Source organism: Sturnus vulgaris, chromosome 1, assembly GCF_052056855.1.
Source record: "Sturnus vulgaris isolate bStuVul1 chromosome 1, bStuVul1.hap1, whole genome shotgun sequence".
NCBI lineage: Eukaryota > Metazoa > Chordata > Aves > Passeriformes > Sturnidae > Sturnus > Sturnus vulgaris.
Window position 1 is genome coordinate 36,911,532 of NC_142243.1, and position 25,356 is coordinate 36,936,887.

Here is a 25,356-nt window from a genome sequence, read left to right on the forward strand (position 1 = left end):
ATTTTCTATTTCTGTTGGCTCAAGAGATATCTAGGCATCCTCTGTGCAGAAGGACAGTGCTATGCAGCTAGAAACATGGCCCATCGGAGTTCCTGAGAGCAATCTGCTTATTCAGCTCTGTTATGAAAAGTCCCCTCCCCCAGACTGTACACAGGGTTTGCTTTTTCTTGGTGTCACAGGCTGTTACATTCTGGGTTAAGCAGTTGATGCTACTGGAGCAGGGATCAACTTAACATTTCTATACAAATTATACAAGGTAGCTATAAATTGCTTCATGAGAAGCCACGTGAGATTTGATGTGATGTCTCTAAGTGCTACAAGTTTATTTATTTTTCAGCAGCAAAAAGAGCCAGCTCTCAGAACTAAGCTGTAGCCTCTGAATTTACTGATCTTAACTGGGAAATATATTCTCTGCTACCCCATAAATCTAAACAGAAGGAAGCCGTTTTGCTGAAGCTGTATCTCCACAGAAAGGTATCTCTACGCGAAGGGTAGGTATGACAGAATTGAGGTTTTCACATGCGAACAACTGTGATCTCTGATACAAGCCCCATCTCCAATTTCTCTGAATGACTGTTTCAGCTATAAACCACCCAGAACCAAAATCTACAGTCAGTACACACCCCACACCATTGAAAACGGTTTTGCATCTTGCCTGCCACTGGTCTAAGATCACTTTAGCATAATTACAGCTTGATGCAACATCAGTAAGTGCGCATCAGTTGGAAAAGTTTTTATTGCCTAATAGCAGGGAATGGTAATAAAGCAGATGTACACCAGGCCACATGACAATGGCAACCAATTGGTCTGTATTTGGCAAAGCAAAGTATTAATGTTTTATAAACACAGTGTATGTTATACTTTTCTAACAATAGGGATGTAAATCTCTGCACAGCATAAGCACTTGTGCTGATCAACACAGAGATACTGCTGTGATAGGTACTTTGAAGTTGTAGATAAGAGCTCAAGCTGTAAGATGCCAAAAAAATTGGAAGTTTATAAAGAATCACTGCCAGACTCTTAAATGTAGTAGCACTTGTGGGACTTTCTGTAATATAAATAGTAATTACCTTCAATGCAGAATGTATTTGCAAAAATAAATACACTGGTGCATATACCAAAACTCACAACTCAGTTTTCTGTTTGAGAACCAAACTCTAAAATCTGCACATAGTGAGTAAAACAACCTGCACCCATCATAACCTTTTGCTCAACACGCCCTGCCACGCAGTGCCCAAACCCACGTACACACGTGCACGCACATACACGACCGCTCCAATATCCATAGGCAAACACGACAGCCTTAGTGTGAGGGCATCTACCCTGTAGACAATTCAATCAATCTCTCAAGTGACACTCACACGTGCCTGCACACACAAAAGCAGATGTGGCATTAAGATTTACAAAGTTATTGAAACTTTTAACAAGTAAAACGCATCTTTACTTAGCTACACCAGAATGAGGAATAAAGGGGTTTACATATGTTCCAATTCTAAACCTATCAATCAAACCCATGTTATTCCTTTGGGAGCTTATTTACATGCATATTTATCAGCCTCACATGCTAATTCCCTGCTGTTTTATGCCTGCGAGGCATGTTTATGAGTCATAATTGTTGATCTCATTTGATGTATTTCACTGAAGTAAGACATTATTCAGTTATGTGGCCTAATGTCAATGAATTACGATGACCTGATCTTCGAAATGCAACTTGCTCTTTAATTTTTATTAGAACATTACTTATTCAGAAGAAGAAATACAGTAAAATGGAAGATCACATATTTTTATAGCCATTTTACTTTAACATCTGATTTTTGAAACACTCCTCCCTACCTCTAGGCAAAGTTTTAAAAGTGTAATTCATAAACACCAAATGAAAAGAATTTTTGCCTGAAATTAGTGCACATTTCTCAGAGTGGGACCTTTTATAGATGTTCTTATTTTGTTTTAACCAGCCACAAGACAGCCTTTGGAGCACTGGCATATGGCTTGCAAAAGAAAAACAACCAGGCTCAATTCAAAGCCCTCAAATTGTTCTTTGCCTTAACTCCATCAAAACTGAAACCAGATAGAGACTTCAGAGCAATTGAGAAATGACTACTAAAGTAAGTTAAAAGTCCCTAAACTGACTCATCATCTTTAATGCTAAGTGGTGCCAATTTATAAACAGAAAATCACTCGATGGTCAAAGACCTAAACAGGGAATAACTGTGATGTGTACAAACTTCACTGCAGTAGCCTGTGTCGTGCCATTAATGGCTATTTCTATGTGGCAAGCCAGAAATGGTGATACTAACCATCCATGCTGTAGGATCCACTGTATGTTGCTCCTTATACTAAGCCAATAGAAAATTACAACTGTACACATAATTTACTACATGATTTTCAGATGTCCCCACTTCCTATCTTAATATTCAGTATTGTTTTAATGCAATTATTATAAATTAAATATGTTCAAAAGTTTCCAAGATGCTGCTCTGAGCTACAGCTTTAGCAAAGAACGGAGTAATATCCAGGAAAATAAAACTATCTTTAGCTAAGTAATGCAAATTCAAAATGCAGGCTCATTTTTCCATAAGAATCTCAAACTGAATATGACAGATATGAGTAAGTGTCTTTGAAATCACAGAAAACCTGCAAGTATCTTCCTAAATTTGTAATATCTAGAGGACTGGAAGTATCACATAAATATAACATTAATTCCAAAACAAAAAATCCTCAGGATATTTTTCATGACCAGAATTAAATCAGGCTTTTATGCTCTTTTTTAAAAGTGAAAAGAAGCATTTAGTCCTATGTTTACATGGTATTTTTCCAAAACAGAAGTTTGCTTCTGAAAGGCATACATTACAAACCAGTTTCTCTGAAAAACCTAAAAAACTTCACTTGAACAAGTAGTTATTCTAATGGCACAGTTACAATGGTATAACTTTAGTTCATGCAAATGCCACAACTAAAACTGTTATGTGTTCATCATAAATACAAATTTATCAAATGCATTAAATTAAATTCTGCAGAAAAATGTCAATTTCATAACTTTTCAAACATAATTTTTCACTTATTATTCATTATGTTATTGTCATAAGAACCCCAAAACAGAGCTAGAGTTCTCCCCAGTGTAAACTCTAATTTACAAATTTCTTTCAAATTCAAATTCAAATTTCTTTCTTTAAAATTCAAACAAGCAAAAGACACAGGCTCATCTGCCTGAGGTACTTTTATTTTAATTTTCTTTCCTTTTAGAATAGCAACAATTGATGCTACACTTTTTCCAGCAATAAAATCTTCATCTTAATAAGGCAGTAATGTTGTGGTGACCTATCTGTAATACTTCGGAACGGAGCTTTGTAGACTTTTGCAAAGAAGTATTTTCTTTCATACTTCAATAAACAGTGAAACAATATTGGGTCACAGAAGTTTGGAGGTGGCCCTGTGGCTCCATATGCTTCTCTCCTCTATTAAGATAACATCTGTTCTGGCCACCAGTCAGCAAATCAAATTTGATGAGAATTCATCTGTGTGCAAAGTAGAAATGCCCAATAATGGACAGATTTATGTTTCATTGCTCCACCCTTTAAATATTTCAAATTATAAGAAACAAAATCAACAATGGCATCTTCCTAAATTACAACTAGCATGTAAAAAATGTACCCTTTTATAATGAAACTCAAACCATTATCAGAGCATTGCAAACATATGTATTACATATACATATTACATATACATATGTAATACAAATATGTAATACAAACATGTATTACATGATCTATCCCTTCACTTGCACTTAGTATTGAAACACTATGCAGTTCATTTTTCCTAAGGTTAAATCATTGATTCCATTACCAATCAGATTTCTCAGAAGAAAATAATAATCACCACCATAAAAGCTTTGTCTGGATAAAGTTTTTGCCTTTTAACTTTTAGGAAGATCAAGAATAATAATTTGTAATGGGATTATGAAAATTTTAGTGGAGAAATTTATCATACAGGCTACTTGCTAATATTTTGGTTATATGGTCCCAGTTGCACTAAACTGGATGGGAATTCTTCAAAAATTTGAGCACAGTCTTCCTGTCCCAGAGTTCATGTATTATTATCAGCACGGTTATTGTTTTATTTGCTGCAGTATCCAAGCAAAAGATTTAACTGTTCGTACAGAAATAAGGTATTTAGAGTTTACCACTAAAGGTGTAAACACCTACAACATCAAGCCCAGCCTTTGACTGAACACCACTGCATCAAATAAACCATAGCCCCGTTGTGCTTATTTTGAAAAACTCTTGTTGTGAGAAGTATTTTCCCTCTTCTTAAGACAGGACCTGGCAATGCTAAGATACAAAACTATAAAATAAATAAGCATAAATAAATCAACTTTGATAATTGGTTCATTAAGGTGGAATAGTATTCCTTAGATTTGTAGCCAAATAATGTTTTAATAGTGACACCCATATATATCTGTACCGACACACCATTCCTTAAAGGTTCAGGAATAGTTTAATGTATTCAAAACATTTAAATTTTATTTAATTACTCAAAATACTGAAAAAGTGACAATGATCTATGTATTTTGAAATACTTTTCACTTCCATTACCAAAAATACTTTTAAATTTCTAAGATGATATATACTTAAGTTTGTATATAAAATATGAAAAAGTTGTGTATGTTCTGTACTAAAGTTATGCTTTCGTATTTAATTAGCTACCTGGCTCACAAAAACTGCCAGAAAGAAAGGGCTGAAGGATGGCCATCACCAATGCAGTGTCTTGCACCTTGAATGAGGTGGGTCAAGTTCCTGGCCCTGCTGCAGACTACTTCTGTGAATGAGCTGTATCATTTCACCAGCCTCAAATTCCTTTTTGCATGAGAACATATAATCTGACTGTTCTTCTGATGGCAGTTTGAGAATTAAATTCACTGCTTCTTTTGTATATGACACCTTCTAAAAGGATGAGGTAAGCACACAGATGCAAAACCAATATCCCAAGTCCCACTTCTCTTTTCAAGCAGATCAAGCCAAGGAGCACAAATGGCATCACAACCTTGTGTGGTTGTCACAAACGGTAAAAGTAAGTCTCATTTGCCATATCCTTTTGTGTCATTTGTGCTGCGGTTGAAATGTTATAGTCACATGATTACTGATGTAACGAACTAAACATGTAACATGATGAAGAAACTGAGTACCTAAAGATATTCTAGATTTGACAGAAGTGTTCTGTCTTGTCACATAGTGTGTCTAAGTACATCCATATAAATCTGAAGCTTAAAATAGTGAGAAACAAAACCCACTGATAGTTCCCTTAAACAAAATAAGATTTAAACACAAGCTGGCACACATGCCTGTGAAACGTGATGGTCCTTATCCAGTATTGCTAGATTTGAGCTAGTTGGTTATTTTGTTGACTGTGAAAAAAGGTAACATAAAAGCAGAAAGGCTCTCTCCCCCCATTTCAGCACTCATGTTTAGAGGGAAAGGTGCTCTCCCATTATCCTGTATATTAAGCCTTTTTAAAATTACTGTGTATCTTATGAGGACAATGAAGATTGGGACTGACTTTAAGAGTCAGTTACATGCATTCTGCCTTTGCATGGCCAAATCTTGACACCAAGTGCTTAAAATCTGAACACTCCCAAAACAGGAACCCCAACTAACCACAATCCAGTACCCTGGCCTAAATGACTGCTTCCCTTAAAGGGCATTCAGGCTTGTTAACTTTGCAGTCAATTGGAACCTAGCCATTAATTTTAATAGGGTCAGGATCAGGCCCCTGACTTTTTCAACATCAAAGAAACATCTTTCACAGTAATTTTGTTATAAATAATTAAAGCTGATTAGTAATAATAAGGTACCTTAACAAAAAAGGTAAACAGTGGAGACATTTATTATCAAAGTAAGAAAAGAAAATTAAAATAACCTCCAACACTTTTGTATGTGCAATTCATCAGGAAACATTGTAAAAGAACAAAAACAAATGTTGGCTCACTCCAGAGGTTCTTTGTCATCATTAATGTATTCAGGTTTTCACAGCTGAATTGCTGTACTTTGAAAAGATTTTCATGAAAGGAAACTCAAATTCAACGTTTAAACAAAGCTGTCAGGTTACCAAGATTCGTATTTGCTTGTATGTCCAGAAAATGTTTCATCCTTTTTAAAAACCCGTTAGGTTAGAAGTATTATTATTCCTTTGCTCTCAATTTGTAAACAACAGAAAATAAGCTTTTGTTAAGCAGCACATATTTGTTTTTTTATTTGCTATTGCAAAGCTGAAACCAGCAGTTAGAAATATCTGTTCCAAAGCGGAGGTGAAAGTACCTGGTATGGATATTTCACTTCATTACTAGTTCTGTTCCTCAAATTGATACAAATGGCCTCCTTCTGTTTCTGTCTGTCTGCTTGCCTGATCAGCGGAGCTAATTGTCAGAGCTGGGGAGATCTCCTATACCTAAACAGAAGATATGCAGTTTGTAACCTGCTTAATTTGCCTTATGTCCTGGATGGCCCTCAGTATGTTGTTCATTAAAGTATCAGCTGTTTCGGCTGTTGCAGTGGCAACCTAAGCATAGGCCTATTTTTCTTTGTTAAAAGGCCAGATTGTCAATAAATAATACACATCTTACCAGATAATTTCTTACCACTTAAATATGACAGTACTTTATTTCTCTCCCCTTTCATGTGTCTTAGTTTTGTATGTCCAAAGAGGACGAGGACAGGGAGTACCCTGGGTACCATGGAGGCTAAAGAAAAAGGCTTTATTAGTCAATTGAAAGGCTAAAACGGAAGCTTTGCTGTATCACTTTAGTGAAAGCAGGTTGAAACTTTTTAAAATAAGGAATTCCAGGTCTTTATAAATGTCCACATACATATAAGACAGGAAACATCCCATCTGTAGTGACATATTTCTGTTATATAGAACAATCAATTTCTAATTCAGTCAAATTTGTGACAGTTAAGCTCTTTAAAAATGTTTTAACATACATTTAATCTCAGATACAGAGGTCTGTAACATCAGCTAGCTGCTCACAATTCATACACTGCTTTGTAAATTACAATCTTTGGTACGCCAGGACAGAAGTGAACCCAGACATTTAATTATTATTCTGTACCAATCATGCTGGCCTCAGCTAGAATTCTGATTTACTAGTCTTTTATTATACATACACAAGTACAATCAAACATGTACAGTTCAATTTTTTTAAATTAAGAGAATCTGACTTTTCCATATGTAGGAGATATAGCCATTTAACATAATTTGATCATTGCCTGGAAACACTTAATATGTGAGGTGTTTATGGCTGGTAACCTTCATATTATATTTCTGTGTAAAGTCTGAGTAAAATATTCAAAAGAATGATTGTATTCTCATTGTTAGCTTATGTATAACATTTTACAATGAACTAGTTTTAACCCACTTGTAATTACATTTACAGAGGTTATATTATAAAAGATTATTCTGTTTTATTTTGCTGTTCAGTAGGATACTCTAGTTTAAATGGAAATTTCTTCTTAGTATTTTAAAGTTCTCTAAGCATGCAATATTTATTTAAAAAAATTAAATTTATTTTTCATTTAACTTGCATTCTTTCCTTTTATACTACAAGTATTATTATGCTACATGTATACTAGAAAGTGAGATGAGAGCCAACTAGTTGATCTTTAACTTGGATTTGGGAAAAGCTAAGAAGAGAAAAAGAAATGCTCAGATCAGCCTCTCCCAAAGTAGGGTCACAAGGAGTTGTTAGAAGAACGACATGAGGCTGACAAGTGATTTATGCCAGTATTCAGGCAGAGTTGTATCTGGAAAGACCTGGAAACTCCCAGTGTAGATGACTGAACTGAGGTAGTGTGCCACTGTTGTTAGTGAGAATGGATTTGTTTTCACATAATGATTTAAACTTCCAAAACAAACATTTTAATGTCACTTAGATCAAGAGAAGTCCTGGGTGTCCAGAGGAGCTGTGGATGTGTCATCCCTAGAAGTATTCAGGGTCAGGCTGGAGGAAGTCCTAAGCAGCCTGATTTAGTGGGAGGTTTCCTGTCCACACTGCGGGAGTTGGAACTGGATGGTCTTTAATTTCTCTTCCAACCCAAACCATTCCATGATCAGACATCACTGTCCAAAAGGTCATGCCTAGTATCTGCCATATCAACTACTGAAGGCCATTTCCCTACATGATGTTTGTGCCAGTTACCCATGTCAAAGAATAACCTCTGAACTGGAGTTAATGCAATGTGCAGCTCATGTGAAGCCACCTGTATCTACCAGTTCTAGAGAGGAGAATCCATCTCTTGAAGGTATTTCACAAGCCCATGGCAGCCACTCACATTTGCTTCCCCAGCTGAAGTAACTGAAAATACTGCAATTCCTAAATACAAATTTGCAGTAAGGCACTGGAACCAAAGGGCCCACAAGAAGCAAATTTCTAAGAGCATGTCAACACCTGTACAAATACAATCTTTCAAGTAAAAATTGTACTGTGTGATAGCTAAGATAGCTAGATTTTCAGCTAACTATATTAAATATATGCATTTTTGAACATGCATAGTTTTTCTGTTAACCGATCTTTCAGTAAAAATGTCTAATACAGAAAAGTGGAAAATGAAGAGTTGTAGGGAAGCAGCTAGTGACAGCCTGAGTTAGCTCAAGATACACTGTGTTGCTCCAATAGCCTTTGTCACTACAATCCTGTTGCAGCTCAATTAAAAGCAAGCTAAACAGCAGTTATTATTAATAAATGAATATTAAAATGCTTGTTATGCTAGCATATGGTGTTTGAAGATGCAAAAACCATTCTTGCTTTTATTCATGCAATATGAAGTGAAACAGACTGAGGACAGCTCCTTCTCCTCCATCATACCTGTGCCTTTAAAGAGGAAGCCAAGCCCTGCAGAAGCACAAAGGTTTTGAACACTTTTGAACACAACACTTTTGAAGCCCAAAGGACCACTAGCAAGAACTGTACTGGTGGGGCACACTGAAGATTTCAGGCTGAGGGGTAAAAGTCGCCAATGAAGGACACGGGGCTTTTTCAGGGCCTGTTGTAAACCACAGCATGGAACCCCAAAGACATTAAGACACAGTCACAACCCTCAGCTCTTCTGTTCCAGTGTAATGCAAAGAGGTTCTCTGTTCTAATCTTGTCTTTTTAATGAAAACACACAGTAGCATGCATATTTAAAAGGACTCTTAAAAACACAATGCTATACTTCATGTTGCTCCCTGGAGAGAAGATGAAATAACACACATAATATGACACACATGACGTCATAAAATACATCAAAAAATATTTGATAAAAAAAATAGTAAGTCTCCAACAACTCACTGTACTTGCATTCTCAATTGCTTTTACCAAGGAAAGTACTACTCACACAGACAGGTGTAGACCTCTGTGGTTTTTTCCTTTAAATGAAATGATCTCTAAAAATGGAGGCAAATAAACGCTGTACAAGGCAATCCACATTAGCACTGAGTGAAAGGAGTTGTAAGGGGAAAAAAAACCCAACTTATAACACTGAGTAGCTAAGGATGAATTAGAAGATAATATAATTTTCTGACAGCAAAATTTCACTTAATCCTGTAAGGAATTTCAAAGGCCAAAACAGTCCTTGTGAATTACACTTAAGATTTGGGGAAATTATTTGATAACACATGGTTCCTGCTTTGTCCATAAAAGATGGCATTTACTTTATTACTTTATTCCCCTGTGTTTTCTACTTGTTTTCTGTATGATACTGATATAAATCAAGTATCTCAAATTTCACATAAGGTAAAGTTCTCCATAGAAATACTTTCTAGTGATCAGGGCTATGAGGTTAACACCAGAATAGCATAATTGTCCAAAGACAAACAATGGAAACACACACATACAGTATATGGTCAAAATGGAAATATTAATGCTCTCATAACATCCCTCGTATTTTTTCAAGGCAGGCTTGACAATCAGGAGGGATGCAATAGTAAGCATGAGGTAGGGAACTTATCTGTCTAAACTGGATTAATTTCAGTCACACACTCCAGTAGTCACCTTTGTCCTTCCAGCAACATCAGCCTGCTCTGTCCTCACCACCAACTACAGCCCTTACACATGAAATATATCCTGTCAAACTCCAAATCCAAAACACTCTGACCCATTAAAGGTTTCCCCTTTTCTTCTATTAAGAACAAAGAACACATTACATTTTTCTATGTGAAGTATGCTATTAAATAATAGCTTGTACACTAATTAAAGCAAATGTAATTGTGAGAACACACTGACATTGTTAAAGTAAATTACCCAATTTGTTAATAGTTTCATTTCAAGTGACCTTAATTGTATTAATTGTGATATTGAGCAAATTAAATTGAAGAGTATTAAATGCATTGTTCCAGTCTGTCCTTAGAGGATCAACTTTCTCATTATATCAGTGAAATGGGAATACTACCTACTATGCTTTTCAAAACTTGTGTCGGAATGTGGTGGACACTGTAACTTGAGTAAAAATGTACGGCAGGAAGTTAACCTAGTTATCCCATTTCAATGTAACAGAAACCTCGAGCATTTGGAAGTCAGAAAAACAGTTTGTCAGATGCAATATGCAGGGAGAAGGTACAACAATAATGTTTCTGAATTTTTATTCAGGTCTACAAAGTCTCTGCTGGAAACAGAGCTAAGATTCACCAATTTCTCTTTGAAAGATCCCTGTTTCAGAGGGGATCACTCAAAAATATCGTTAGAATAAAGTGAATAATAGCATGACAATTCTTAGAAGAGAGAATGCATCAAGATGTCATCAATCTACCACAGTCAAAAGAAAACATAATGCACACATACCTAGACACACGTAAATTAAAATACAACCATATCCACAAGAAACAATCAAAATTTAAAATTTCTTAAAAGACCTAAAATTTTCAGTTTGAAGTATTAGATTACAAAAGTGAGAATCCCTGCCATAAATATCTTCTCAACTATTTAAAAATGCTATTTTAAAAAGCATATATGGCATGTACATTTTTTATCTTGAAAGAAAAATCAGACATAAGGAAAATAACACAGGCCAAATTAATCAACAGAAAAGGACAAAAATACTATCTTAATAGATTTTTAAAATGTTTTAAAGGGATAGAAAAAAAGATCTTTATAGTTAAAGGCTTATTCTGAATTTTTTAAACTTGCAAACAGGCCCATTCTCATGGCTCATCATAACTCAAGATTCAAAGTTTATCAGTTACATAAAATCTGGAGAGCTACCAACACCCAGACCTTTCTTCAAATGACACTTACCTCATGTGTAATGATCTACTTTCATTTGTTCAGCTAGGTAACTGTCTCATGCCTAGCATCTGCAACATTAATCCTTGCAGCTGTTCCTGGAGAACCATTCTTATTCTTCTTCTCAGGCCCCTTCTCCAAAATCTCAAGAATACTTTGAATTTTACATCTACTCTCCACTGTGTCAACAGTCCTGTCTCAAATAAACCATATTTTCTCTCTATTCCTTCACTGAAATTTTACTAAAAGCACTGAGTATTACTAGACTCAACATATTTCTGGAATCCTATCCAATATACCCTTTCAAGCTGACAGCAAATGAACAAAAAGTAGTCGATGCATGCAGTTTTCCAAACAGCTATACTTAAGAGCAATCCGTGTATTTTTGAGATTTCTTTAATTTTATGAAAACTGTGAGAGAATTTTGTAACTCCAGCTGGACATGACATCTTCTGGTCCTCCATCAAGTTTTGGTATCAACTGCACATGCTAAAAATACTATACTTCATGTAGACTAACAAATCTGACTAGATCAGTGACTAACTATTTTCAGCACCCTTATCAGTGCTGTGTTTTTTTTCTAATCACCTCATCTCAGTGAAGGCTTTTATCACTTTGCCTCCAAGGTAAGCATTCAGCTATGCTTCAAAACCACGATTCAGATGTCCTGATATTCTACAATATTGCACAGAACGTCTCCAATGGACCACCACTCCACCATATTTCTCTGATTTCGTGATACGAAAAAATTAAGATATGGTTTTTCACCGAGTTGATTCTGTATCACCCCGAAACTTGAGGCTGCATTGAAAAGCCTTGTCTTGAAATACTTTTGTGAAGACAATGATGGGCAGACTGCATGGACAGGAATGACTGTATGCTTTGATGCCAAAAGAGCTAACACCAACCAAATACAGGCTTTATTTAAAATGAGACATTAAAACTTCTAAGACCTATGCTGGATATATAAAGTTTCAAATTAAAATGCACTATGTGTTTCACAGCAAAAAATGCTATGAAGATGAAATGGATGCTTTATATAAAATATTTACATAGATAGAACATAAAAAATGTACCATAGTTGGTAACCTTTATGACTTGGGGAACCATGTATTTACATATCTTTATCCTCGCATGTGCGTATGTGTGTGTTGTGTATATATTTTTAACAGTTGACAGCTGTTTTAGAGCATACAGAGATGCCAAGCTGAATGAGGGTCTTGATTACTTCAAGATTAGCTATCTAAAGTTTCTATTCATTTTAAGTGTTGTTAGTGCGAAGAGTCATTAGTCACTTCCTTGTCTCATAGAACATCAGCATACATTTACATTGTTAATGAACATTTGGGGTAAATGAATTAATGGCACTTTTAAACATCAATTCAATCCTAATAACTTTGTATGTCATAGAAATGTTAAGGTTGGGATAAAAATGAGAAACCTTTTCAGTCAAGGTAACTAATTGCTTCTGGGCACAATAAAGGGTAAAATTAACTTACAGTGTTTTTTTAACAGGGTGAAAATTTTGCTTTTCCTTGAAACAGTCGAAAGAATTACCAATTTTCAAAAAAGAAAATAGAAATCAGAAGAAAATTATTATCTTTTTCTTGACTGGGGTAGACTAGAAGCAAGCTGTTTTTCCCCTTGAAAATGGTTATTATTTTAGGTTTTTGGAAAAAAAAAATTATTTTCAAGTTTCTAAAAATACGTACAAAAATGCATTTGGTTTATCAGGCTAAAATGGCTTCATATTGTTAAGATGTCAAATATAATAGGAAAGAAACACTGACCTAGAAAAGCTATTCCATTTAATCGTCAGGTTTTAAAATACTTTCCCATGACGTACATTGTAATTTTCAAACATTAAAGAAGCTTTATAAACCAATGAAGAAACAGTGAAAAAATTAACTCAAAGGGGCAATGAAGTTTTACCAATATATTTTGAAGCAAAACATCAGCTTCTTCTAAACTGAAGTAATAAACCTGACCGAGCAAAACTTGACACAGCTTTTTAATAAAGTAAACTAGTAAACAGAGGATTTATAAACAGATACACTCACATAGACTAGTTGATCTGGGTGAGGGACTTAGAAAATGTGACAAAGTTGTTTCAACTCTGTAATTTAAAATAAATTTTTCATTTTGCCCTCCTGGTAGATGTGTTCAATGACTGGAAAATTACAGGTAGTTAAGGTGCCACTGTGTATAACTGAGTACTTGAGGAATGTTTTCATGACAAGGACGAGCTTTCTCATTAAGCTTATCACTTTCTTCTAACCAACTACACTGTCACTACTAGCAAATAAGTAGAAAAGATGAGCAAAACAGACAGGCATTGCATTATCCAAGCAGTTTGCTCTTATTGTTCATTAGGGTCTTCCGGATACTGCATTGAACTAATTTGCTTCAGGTTAGTAATTTCTATCTTTAGATCCTATTCATTCTATCTCAACTTCAAGATATCTTTTCAAATAAGAACATAAGAGCTGAGTAAAACAAAAATCAGACTTTTTATTTGCATAATTTCATCCAAAATAACATACTGAACTTTACTGCAGAATCAAAAAAAAAAAAAAAAAAGAAAAAAAAGAAAAAAGAAAGGAAAACAAACAAACAAAAAAGATCCCTAAACCCAAAACAGTGTAAGAGTCCATGCTTGAGGAAGTAACATAAAGTCATGCTCCATTTCAATATTCTTATGCTGAAGTCAGTGTTTATGATTAAAAAAGGATGACAGCGCATTAAACATTTGGCTAATGCTTCTGTCTGTAATTGAAAGTTGACTTTTTGTGGTTTTCATTAGTGTCAGAGTGTTCTTCACATACTCTGTGAAATGTTCTTTAAGTTGCCCTGTTCAACTTCATTGAGTGAATTAAACAAATTATGACAGGTACAGCTATCATGACACACTTATATAAGGTATAAATTTAAAAAAAAATACAGAAATACAAACTTACCTTCCCCTGGCTTGTTCAAAAAACTCTGCAAGGGATCAATGCCTATCTCTTGTTCTTCTGTTTGCAAAGGGTGACTGGTTTCAGTCACAGAATGATACATATTGGCAGTAGTAAATTCCAACTGATGAGTATTTATCTGTTGGAAAAAAAAAAAAACAGAGAAACAAACAGTTCAGTATTCCTTTAGCTATTTTTCAATCACACAAGAACAAAAATACCCTAACCCTAACTCTAAACCTCCCCTCATTTTCCAGGCATATCATCACCATTAGCAGTCTAATTAGCAGAACAATAGTGTTTCCACTTAAACATTGTAATGTTGTATTATTTGCAGTCCAAAAGAGTTGTTATAGTTCCTACAAATATCACACTGCAAGTAAAAGTCCAAGCATGGTTTTGACAAACTGTATAACAGGGCAAGAGCCTCTTTCCTTCTTTTTTATAGTTTTTCCTACTCATCTTTTAGTCTGATTCCAAGGAGAACTGATGTTGGTTCTTGTGCATGATGAAGATGACAAAGCAAAGCTGAGGCAGGACCATCATCATTACGCTTCTGGACCCAAGACCTCTAATTCGAGAAAATCTTCCTTTTAACCACCTCTTTTTCAGGACTCATAGGTGAAGTATAACATAACAGCGACAGACACAGAAAAAGAGAATGGATTAATACTGACTGGCATGATAGCTGAATTTGATTTTATCAAGATTTATATTAACTTTTGTCTTCGTTCTGGCCAGAACAGGGTTTTGCAGTAGCCAGGAACTGGCATGGCCAGGGCCCAGAGGTTATTCTACACCATATCTGTCACTACCAGAGCAGGGAGAAGAGAGTCTTTTCTGGGAAGAAGGTTTTTTTTTCTGGTCAAGTAAGTGTGGCAGAGGGAGTGGTTGGGTAATGCCAGCTCTGAGCTGGAGGGAGTGGTTGGTTATCATCTGTTATTGGGGTTTCTTCAGTGAGCAAGAACGTTCCTTTTCTTGTCTTGCCATTAGCTTCATTCTTTTCTTGTCATTTATATCATTGCTGTTACTGTTGATTTTTCATCTCTCATTGCTATTTCCAGTAACTTGTTCTTATCTCAACCTGTGATCTTTACCTTTCGTGCCTCTAGTTCTCCTCTCCATCCTGCTGCAGGAAAGAGGGAGGGACGGGGGGAGTCAGCCAGAGAGCTGTGTGTGGCATGCAATAGTTTCAGTGGGAAAACTCCACTGCAGAATAATACCATTCCTAAACCATGACACCTTTCTAGAAAGATGATGTTAAGGAAGCATTTTAAGAAACATAATCAATTAGCTGGTGAACATTTACAAAGACATCTTCCAAAAATGAAGGCGAAAAGGGAAGTAATGGCAGAACTGAAATCTTAGGAAGTAGGTGATGTGGATTCATAATCACAGGCTCCTGAGTGGCACTCACATCTCTGTCAAGCAACTGAACAAGAACTATGTTAGAAGTTCCTCTGAAGAGTGCTGGAAACTAATATTGGCTGCAAAAAATAAGAGGATGCCAATAAAAGGGTGAAAAGCAGATGATGTTATGGATCAGCATGTAAGAAAGAGAAACTACCTTTCCAGTGCATTAACAGTGCAAGAGTACATTTGTCAAGACTGCATTTTAGTCACTCTACAGCAATTTATTAACTTGCAACACAAAAAACCTAAGCCAGCTAAATAATTCCGATTTGCCCAAGAACACTAAGTAGCTACCTACGACTGCCAGATGAGTTTTAAATATCACTTACTTTAACTGCTTTGTTTACAAGTATCATAACTTTCTAACAGCAAGAAAATTATATTTAGAAAGAAATATGAAAAGAGATACAGGAAGAGCTATGCATCTACACTTTCAGGACTGGCATATTAACGAATTTGAAATCGCTTCAATTATGCTTTTTCTTCGGTTCCTAGAAGATATTGGTATTGACCACATAGGCTTTATAGGCTACAGTTTACTGTTTTATATAGGCTTCAGTTTACTGTCAATAAATGAAGGGGAACTGGGATTCTTAAGACATTTTTATGGTCTACACCTTCTTAATTTTCCTAGTAAGTTACGAGAAAAAAAAAACCCAAAACAAAAAACCACCTCACCAATTCCCTAAATAATTAACAAACCTAGTTGGGCCACTATTAGGCAATTCCTTGAAACCAGTGCACTCAGGCTGTTTTCAAAAGGATGCTCTCTCAGCTGTATTCCCTTAGGGTTTTACCCTTTATTTACTCTGGCACCTATGTTAATGTGGTGATGAAATGATCACACCATCTCTCACTTCTGTTTAGCTAGAAGAGAACATCTGAAGGTCTTGGGAACAAGGAGCCAGCGACTGAGGGAAGGTAGGACTTATCACTTGAGCAGTGGTACACCTTTATGTCAGTCATTACAGTCATAAAATCATATGACAAAACACACCATTAAAACACAGAATTGCCTTGATCACGTCTATACTAGGCTCAACAAAACGTGCTATGAATGTATGCATAACTCATGTGTTTCCTATGTAACTTTAAAACTACAATAATGAAAGCTGCATGAATGGTATCGATAATGTATTAAAGAAAGGAAACAAAATCCCCACCAACTTTGCAGAAGCAATTTTCTCCTGGTGGAATTTTGGTCGCTGCTCTTGTTCCTTTTGCTATATAGTTGTAAATATTTTTCTACTGATCTGTTGATTTTGTCTTTACTAAAATTACAAGCTTATTTCAAACTGTGCTACTTAAGTTTAACTTTTTATTTTTCTGGTCCTTTAGAGATTGCTACACAGTCTGACCAAAGCAGAACCCTGAGTGTCTTTCAAACTGAGAACCAGGCACAAAACGACCTTACCAGCCATTGTGCTTTTAGCAGCCACCACTTAGTTAAGACACAGTATGTTTCAGACTTACACTGTCTTACATCCACAACATGGTATCACATTAGCTGTAATAAGTTTGCTCCTGTATGCCCTTCTCTTCTATATCCACCTTCTTTTTTTAAAATACTCCCCAAATGCCACACCTTTACAATCTGTATGAACCATAATTTACTTTACAGATTGTTAGAGCAGTTTTAAACAGCTGAATAGATTTACTTTTGATATCTGCACAGTGATTTAATCAGTTACTCGTGTTTGTTTATGGATACATATGGTTAGAGTTAAAAAAGTATCACTACCTATTAGTCTTCACTCCTTAGTTCAAGCAATTTTGTTCACAGCTTTATCCTTAAGTTCTTTTCTGCTCTTCTAACAAAGAGCAAAGGGAACTATTAAACAATTACGATTACACTTGGGATCTTACTCTGAGACAGATTAATTCTTCACAGGTTTGTGGTTGATTTGTAATGGCCTACAACATATTGTTCATATTAAATAAGACTCAATTTAAAACCATTCACAATGTGAAACAATAAAAATGTTATAAAACCCTGAAATTCAATTACTGGATTACAAGTCTTGATACTGGCTAACCCTAACATCTCAGTGAAAGCTCAAAGTGACACTTGCACCTATTTGCACTGTTTTTTTAATTTCCAAAGTTGAACAGGAACTCAAACACCAGGCATGCTTCCCACAACTCGGAGTTCAACTATTTTGTAATATACATGAGAAAATAATTAAGGCTATGTATGAAACATTTATCTAGTCAAGGAAATTAGTAGAAACATGAATCCACTTGTGAGTCCAAGGAAAAGGCAGGCAAAGAAATTTTTTGGCTACTGGCCTTAAGTAACAGGGGGAGTCCTCAGTGCCACCAGGGACAGTGGCACAGGTTTGCTGCTCACTGACCAACACACGTGGAGTGAATCCAGTCTGCCTTTCACTGAAGGGAGCTTGTCAGCTTCTCAACGGAGAACAAAAATCCCTCACGAGACAAGCTTACGGATTCCAACACAGAGCTCCACCAGATATTAAAAAGGTTCTGTGGAGGTACCTGCTAATGGCACACCATCTCCTCTCCCACGACCTCCTCCGTGTTCCATAGGCAATAGAATACCAACTTGTTTTCATTAGGAAAAACTTAACTGATGTTTACTGACATCTACCTAACTAACAATCTCTTTCTACACAGCAGAGATAAACTACTTGCTGCATTAGACAGTCTGATTTAACATACCCATTCCAACTCAGAGAACTTTCCTTTTTCTCACTGGGTACTTACTCTTAGTGAGTACTTAGTACTCACTAAGGAAGAAAGTTGCCTGCTTCTTTTTCAGATGTGAAAAGGTTTATTCACCCAAGAGTTTACAAATATTTTGCCTTTCCTATTAGCTACTCTAACACATTATGTGATTTCTACCACCTTTAGCCATAAAGCAGTCTTAAATAATCATGCCTTCCTTAGCACTGACATTTTTCCTGTATACAAACCTGTGAGTTTGGAATGCTTAAACAAAAGTATATTTAAAACATACAAAACCAAAAACCACTTCTTCTCCAGACTGTCAGTGGCAACAGCCTCAATTCAGCCACACTTCATCTTCCATTAATATGTATAAGTCATATCTAGCTAGATAGAAATACAAGACAAATATAAAAGTCTAATTGAGATATATTTCTATCATTAACTGTACTGCCAGTGAAGTACCTGTCACTTTTGGACCACAGCTGGGTGAAACATTGCAAAAACATGTACACAGAACTGTACAAGAAGCAGAAGACTCATCATTATAAGATTATAATAAATGTTCATATAATAAATTGATTATAATTGATGTTCATTAAGAAGATGGAAAGTTCAAAATAAAAACAAAATTTGTTGCATTCTTTTAGCAGTGAGACTATTCACTACTACAAGCACAAGTAGTAAGATTACTCTAATCTCAAAAATGTTGAAAAATCAGCATTTCATAAACAAAATATAGCACAGTTGAACATGAATACTGTACCTTATTTCATGTCGTAAGACATTCACTAACATCCTCACTTGCTACGGACACCGAATAAAAATACTCAGTATTCAAATAAGCAGTTTATGGATGAAAATCATTGTTTCAGAAATAGTGAATAAGTTAGTTCAATTTAAAAAACCTAAACCCACCTAAAATGTTGCCCTTAATCATCACTGTTTATATGGACCTTAAAAAATTATTTACTCAAAGCACAAAACATATCAAAATTAATGTTTAAAATGTGAAGAATGTTCATACTGCTTGGGAAAAATTAGAAAATATAATCAGTTTCAGCAAGAATATTTTGAAGGTGTAACTGAGTAGGTGAAACATAACTACGCAAAGGTTTTACAAAACCCATTTTCCCTCTCTTCTCTTCCCCCATGGTAAAATGCAAGGAGAGGAACTGCAGGCTTGGGGAGGTACTGGGGATGAGGGCTGAAGAACTGCCCAAGTTGCAGCACTTGCTCCACTCTTGCTCTCTGACATCCTCTTACTTCTAATCAATCAAGCAACAGAGCAAAACATTTTATGCATGAAGAAGGGAAAATGAGAACCCACTGACTCTGAGGACGAAGCTGTACAACGCTGCTGAATCTTGGATATGCTAAAAATAAAAATCAGTTTCCATCAGTACCAACAAAGCTACCTGAGTATGACATTTCTGAAACTACTGATGCATACCAAAGTTTTTAAATAGTACTTTGCATTCATTCTATTACACTGTATCAGCCACCTTCTCCAAATTATCTTTATTTCATGCTATATCCAAAGTTTACCATTTTAATTACTTAAATTGATGACAAGTTGAGGAAATACTTGTTTAGCTAAGTGATAAATTAGCTGCCCTGTGAAGTCAAATTGATTAAAATGACCTGGATATAAGCAAGTGTCTGATGTGGTAATGGTCTTATGCATGTTGTGTTAAGTTTGACAGCATCATGTTATGAGGGTTCACAACTCTGCCCCTCATTTGTGGCTTATGAAGTAATCAAGCATGTTAGAACACTGAAGTGAGAATTTTCCAGAATGTGAAAACATTTTCAAGTAGGTAAGAAATTATATATTAGGAGAATAAACATGCATTGTGTTTATTTAAAGCAATGAAGCACAGATGTCTTCCAAATAATCTAGAAGTAGTCCCAGATCATGGGTTTTCTTACACTGGCCAAATTAAATTATTCATCCTGAACCAGGAATTAAAAAAAGAAACAACATGCTAACTAGGGGGCTGAGTAGAAAACAGTCCTGAATATGAACTTTGGCAAATGAGGAAGTGAGGACCATTTGATCTGTTTCAAGCTGGATATTTTGCCAGGAGACTCATTAATAGGTATTTTTGAAAAATCTTTTCTTACCTGTAATATTCACTGCTTTCTTCTTTGCTTCAGGAGTGATTTTTACTTAGGCCACAGAGACCATCTATTTCACAGCACTGTGATCTTCTGCTCTCCATCACCTGAGCTCTTTACTACTAGCATCTCTATTTAAATACAGAAGATACTAGTCCCAGTGCCTCCAAGAGAAAAACCGCCAAAAAACTCCACCAGCCCAAACAACCCTCCTACACACACAGAGCAGCTCAAAACCAGCTAAGATTCCTACTCAGCCACTTCCACAGGTTGCCACCACCCACTGAAAAAACATGCCTAGGGAAGAACACTTACTAAGTCAGAAGAAAAGTGCACAATTTGACAAACTTTGGATAGCATAAAGCAAGTCTGTTTTCTTTTATAAAATGTATCAGATTATGTATCATTAAAATAGAATGATGCAAACATAAAAAATGGTCTGACATGGTGGAGCAGATTAACGTTAACATCAGCTGGGATCCAGAACAAAACAAACAAGATCATGCCACTGATGTACAGGTTAACAGCCAGCGAGTCTGATGGTCATGAAATGCAATTAATTTTGTCCCATTTAATAACATTTCCTGCATTTTAACTTCTGCCTGTCTGATCTCTAATACAAAAACAGAGTTACATTGGACTTTAAATAAGTTAATTAAGTATTAAAATCAATCATGTGAAAGTCTTAATATTTAATATTGTTAGATTGTATATCAAAGTGGTTTTATTATTTATTTACTCCAAACCTTTCCAGAATACTTCATGTGGCAACAGGGAGTCTGTATCTCACAAGATAAATGCATTTACAATGCCAAATAAATTATATATAAAAGCATTTGTCTTAATACATGTCATTCAATATTAAATATCACCCATTGGTACCACCCTGAAACCCTAATCCATTTTTACCAACCACACATTTGTATTATTCAAATGTTGTCTATTAAATAGTTGTCTCGAGAGCCACAGTAAAGGAATACATACCTAAGAACAACTATCATAGGAGCTTTAAAGCACTGTCTACAGTTTTAACCCTACAACTTTCATGTCTTACCAGTACTTAAACATGCAAAGTATAAATTCAGTAGTGAATTAAAATGTCAGGGATAAGAAACAACACAAATCGCCTGGGACCATGGCAATGTATTCTCTCGATAATTCACATGATAGTTAAAAAAGAAAAGACAAAAATTTTTTCTTACATAAAAACTTAAAATTCTAGTAATTTCAAATATAGATACACATTTGTTACAAGCAGGGAACAAGTTCACGCATTTGCTTGTTTTCTGTTTTCTTGAGGTTATGTAATTTTACAAGAAACTCTAATTTGTCTAAGAAAGAAAAACTTGAATAATGCAAAGAGGATCAAAATCCTTATGTCATGTTGGCCACTAAGTTTTATAGCCACAGCACCCTCTCACCCGGGTCAACAATTTTTCAAGGTGTAATGCTCTGAACAGAGTAACGTGACATTTATAGCTAAACAACTTCTCTCGTCTGCACTGAAAATGGTAACAATGAAAGTTTAAAGAGCATCAACCATCTTACATACCTGATACTTTAGTTATGTGTTCAGTATGGTCTCACAAAAAAAACAAAAACAAAAAAAAGACAAAATAGCCAGCCAAAGCAGGCCTCCATTATGCAGTTTGAATGTCCTGAAAAAAGCCCCCCAAATCCCACAGCCTTTACACAGAACTATAGCTATTCTTAATGCAAACTTATGTGACGTATCCACAGTGAGGCTAAGAGAACACAACTCTGATCCAACATTGACTGCAAAAAAGAAATACCAGCAAACCAAAAAACATCCAAAGTCAACAGCTAAATGTGGCCTGTGTCCTGAACATTCCTCCACCCACAGAAACTATGTTTAGCACCAGATGTGAAAATATTATGTTGATGCATTTTCACACTTCTTCCTTTCAACTGAAGTCTCAGATAAAGGTTCCTCATAGTCAGAGCAGTTGATAAAAATGAGATGTGTAAATCCCTTCTCATTGTCTGGCATGGCTAAGGCTTCAGCTGAAATACTGTATCCATCTTTAGTCAGATAGCACAGGACAAGGACCAGCTGCTGCAATGCAGAGAGAAGCAAGAAGACCTATTAAAAGCATAGAAAATATAACCTATGACATAAGACTGAAAGAAACAATGTTTTGCCTTAGTGAAGGTGAAAGATAAGAAGGAAAAATGCTGTAAGAGTTCAAGTCATTACATCATTCAACTAAAAAACTACTCCCTCTTCTTCGAGTGATCTAGAGGTGGTAAAAACCTTATTCATACTAAAAAGATTCAAACAACTGGAAACTCATTAAATTAAAGAAATTCTTTGTTTGTTTTATTTTAGAATATAATTTATCTACCTGCTTACAAAACAGTTCAACATAATTTAAATTAAAGCTTTGTTCTTCCAAATATGGTTAGGTTTACTGCTGTTTATGGTGTGCTTTTAAGTATGTAAGAGTTTTACTTTCAGAAACACACAGGCACCACGCTATGCTACACACTTTATGTTTTAGTAATACAAATGTAACTCAAAGGGCCAAAGAACGTCAAGACTGAAAGAAATCATCAAAACAGTGAACTGGAAAAAATGGCAGCTTAGCCTGCAGCCTTATCCAAAATGATAGTAACTAGCTTAGACATTAAAAGTGTATTCAATGAAGTAAGTTTCTAGAATATCACAGCTTTAAAGTAGTAAGCAATTAATCTTGGATTCAGCCTTTATTCTTTCACTATTTTTAGAAAACAGTTTCCTACAGGGGTTGACAGAATTTTTATAGAAACACCAGCATGTTCATGCACGCATAGAAGCATTTATATCAAATCTTTCTCTTCTACTTCTTTCTTCTAGATAGGCAGATGCTAAAGCAGCATGGTATCATGCTGAGGTACAAAGAATGTTGGTGGAAACCTCATTTGCTAAAGAATATGAGAATTTCATAGGCACTTTCAAAGGAGCAGAGAGAGTCAGAATTTGTTTTGTACCATACAATGAAGTTTCTATATAACATGAAGAACTAGAACCCATGTTCACCTATGTGATCCAATCCTGATGAGTGAATTCAAATCACACTTCAGGAAAACCTGAAATCTGATTCTGCTGCAGCGCAATGACTGCAGACTGCAAGGATTTTCCACTTCTTCAGGTGATAGGAGTCGCTTACTTTACGTCTAAAAAGTCCTACTCAAAGGAAAAAAGGCTCCAAATAGGACTACCCTTGGAAAAAAACAGGCAGAATCTTCTTGCCTTGATTGCTCCCTCTCACACCCAAAGGCTCAGTCTGTGTAAGGCAGAGTATTTCTGACATGTACTGCCTGCTCACATTGCTTCTCTTCAGCCTTGCCACACCAGCAGTAACAAAAGCTGGATGCACAGGAGCCCCGCTAGAGGCTCAGTATTTTTGTACAATGCTTATTCATATCTAGGATGTAGTGAGGAGTTTCAAACAGCACTATCTAAATGAAATGAAATAAAATACCTCAAGACAAGGAAACCTCTAAGATTGGAAACATAAGCTCTAGATGAAACCTGCTAACATAGCAGGTAATTGACTGCATGAAGATATTATATCAACTTCTGCTATGAGTAATATTTTACTCAGGGTTTTTGTGGCAGGACCAGATCACTGTATTCCATGCTACTAAAAAAGATGACAAGACAGGTTCTTCCTTTCACAGAAGGTCAGCTCTGCTGCTCAATACATCCTGATGCACCACTTTTGTTTCTGGTAGTCAGGAATTCTTAGTACTAATTCCTGCCAAGGTTCATAATATTATAAATGGGAGAAAATTATAGTGCAATAATGTTCCTTCTTTAATAATCTGATCTCTTAATACACTGTTATCTGTTACAACTTATTTTCCTTTCTCTTCCCACTCTCATATTTTTCACTAAAATTTTTGAGCAGCTGGATGAAGTGCTCTCTGCTTTCCTGTACATGCACATCAAACTCCCAAGGGAATAAGTGGTCTTGCTGAAGTCTTCAGACACAGAGAAGCCAGGCTGACAAAACCCCTGTAGCATAATGATTTCTGTAATGCACTGCTACTTAGAGGCATTTATTCCTCCTAAAATATTTTCTGGGCAGTCCTTGCTGCTTGCCAGAGCATGTAAAACACAGGAACAGAAGTCCCCATTGCAAGCAGCATGGTACATCAAGCACGCTGCCTGTACCACCTCAAAACTTGAAACAGATGAAGCTCTTAAATAGCAAGCAGGAAAGCAGTATCTTGCAAGGTTATATAGCAACGGAAATCTGGGTATTAAAAAGGTATTTAATTCTGCAGAACTTTACCATAAATTTATAGTAACAATAAGAATTTGTAAAATAAATAAATTCAGAAATACAGATCAAATACACTGTTAAAAGGGGTAAATATTAATAAATGTGAGTTGCAATTAAAAGGGTTTCTTGGTTTGGCAGTAAATTTGTTGTCACCAACTAGTTCTATTTTCTTTACCTTAAATCCTGGGTTTATTTTGCTTTAGAAGTGGGTCAGCACATACTACACAGCAAGAAACAAAAGCCTGGTTTTGCAAGACACTTGTGGATGACAGGCAAGTAGCAGAAAAAGACCTTAGGTCTCGGTGGCTAAGAGATATGTTACCCTGAGATTTATATATGCTTCTCTACTCTGGGGAATGAGAGCAGAACAGCAGGCAGATTCTCTAAAGCTTTTTGATTTTTATTAGATAATAGAATAGATTGATGGCTCCTAAATAAGTTAAGCTTTGTTGAGTGCTCTCTCAATTCACCAACCACTATGACATGACCGAATCTCCCAGTGTTCTCTGAATACTAAGTTTTGTTGTATGTAATCAAGAAAAAGAACTGGAATTCCCTCAAAACGGTAAATAGATTTGAAGAATTGTATTGGAACAACAGCTGTCATTACACATCACAGAAAGCTGGCAACAGCTTTGAG

General features: G+C 35.7%; 1 protein-coding gene across 5 annotated transcripts in view; it reads right to left on the reverse strand.

Moving 5' to 3' along the window:
• Positions 1-25,356, reverse strand: part of TBC1D5 (TBC1 domain family member 5) — a 313,398-nt gene that overhangs the window by 169,968 nt on the left and 118,074 nt on the right. For all 5 annotated transcript variants that reach the window (XM_088163893.1, XM_088163900.1, XM_088163888.1 and 2 more), the window contains one exon: positions 14,206-14,341. In XM_088163893.1, coding sequence (XP_088020019.1) covers positions 14,206-14,305 — 100 coding nt within the window. In that variant the 5' untranslated portion in view covers positions 14,306-14,341. The remainder of the gene's footprint in view (positions 1-14,205; positions 14,342-25,356) is intronic.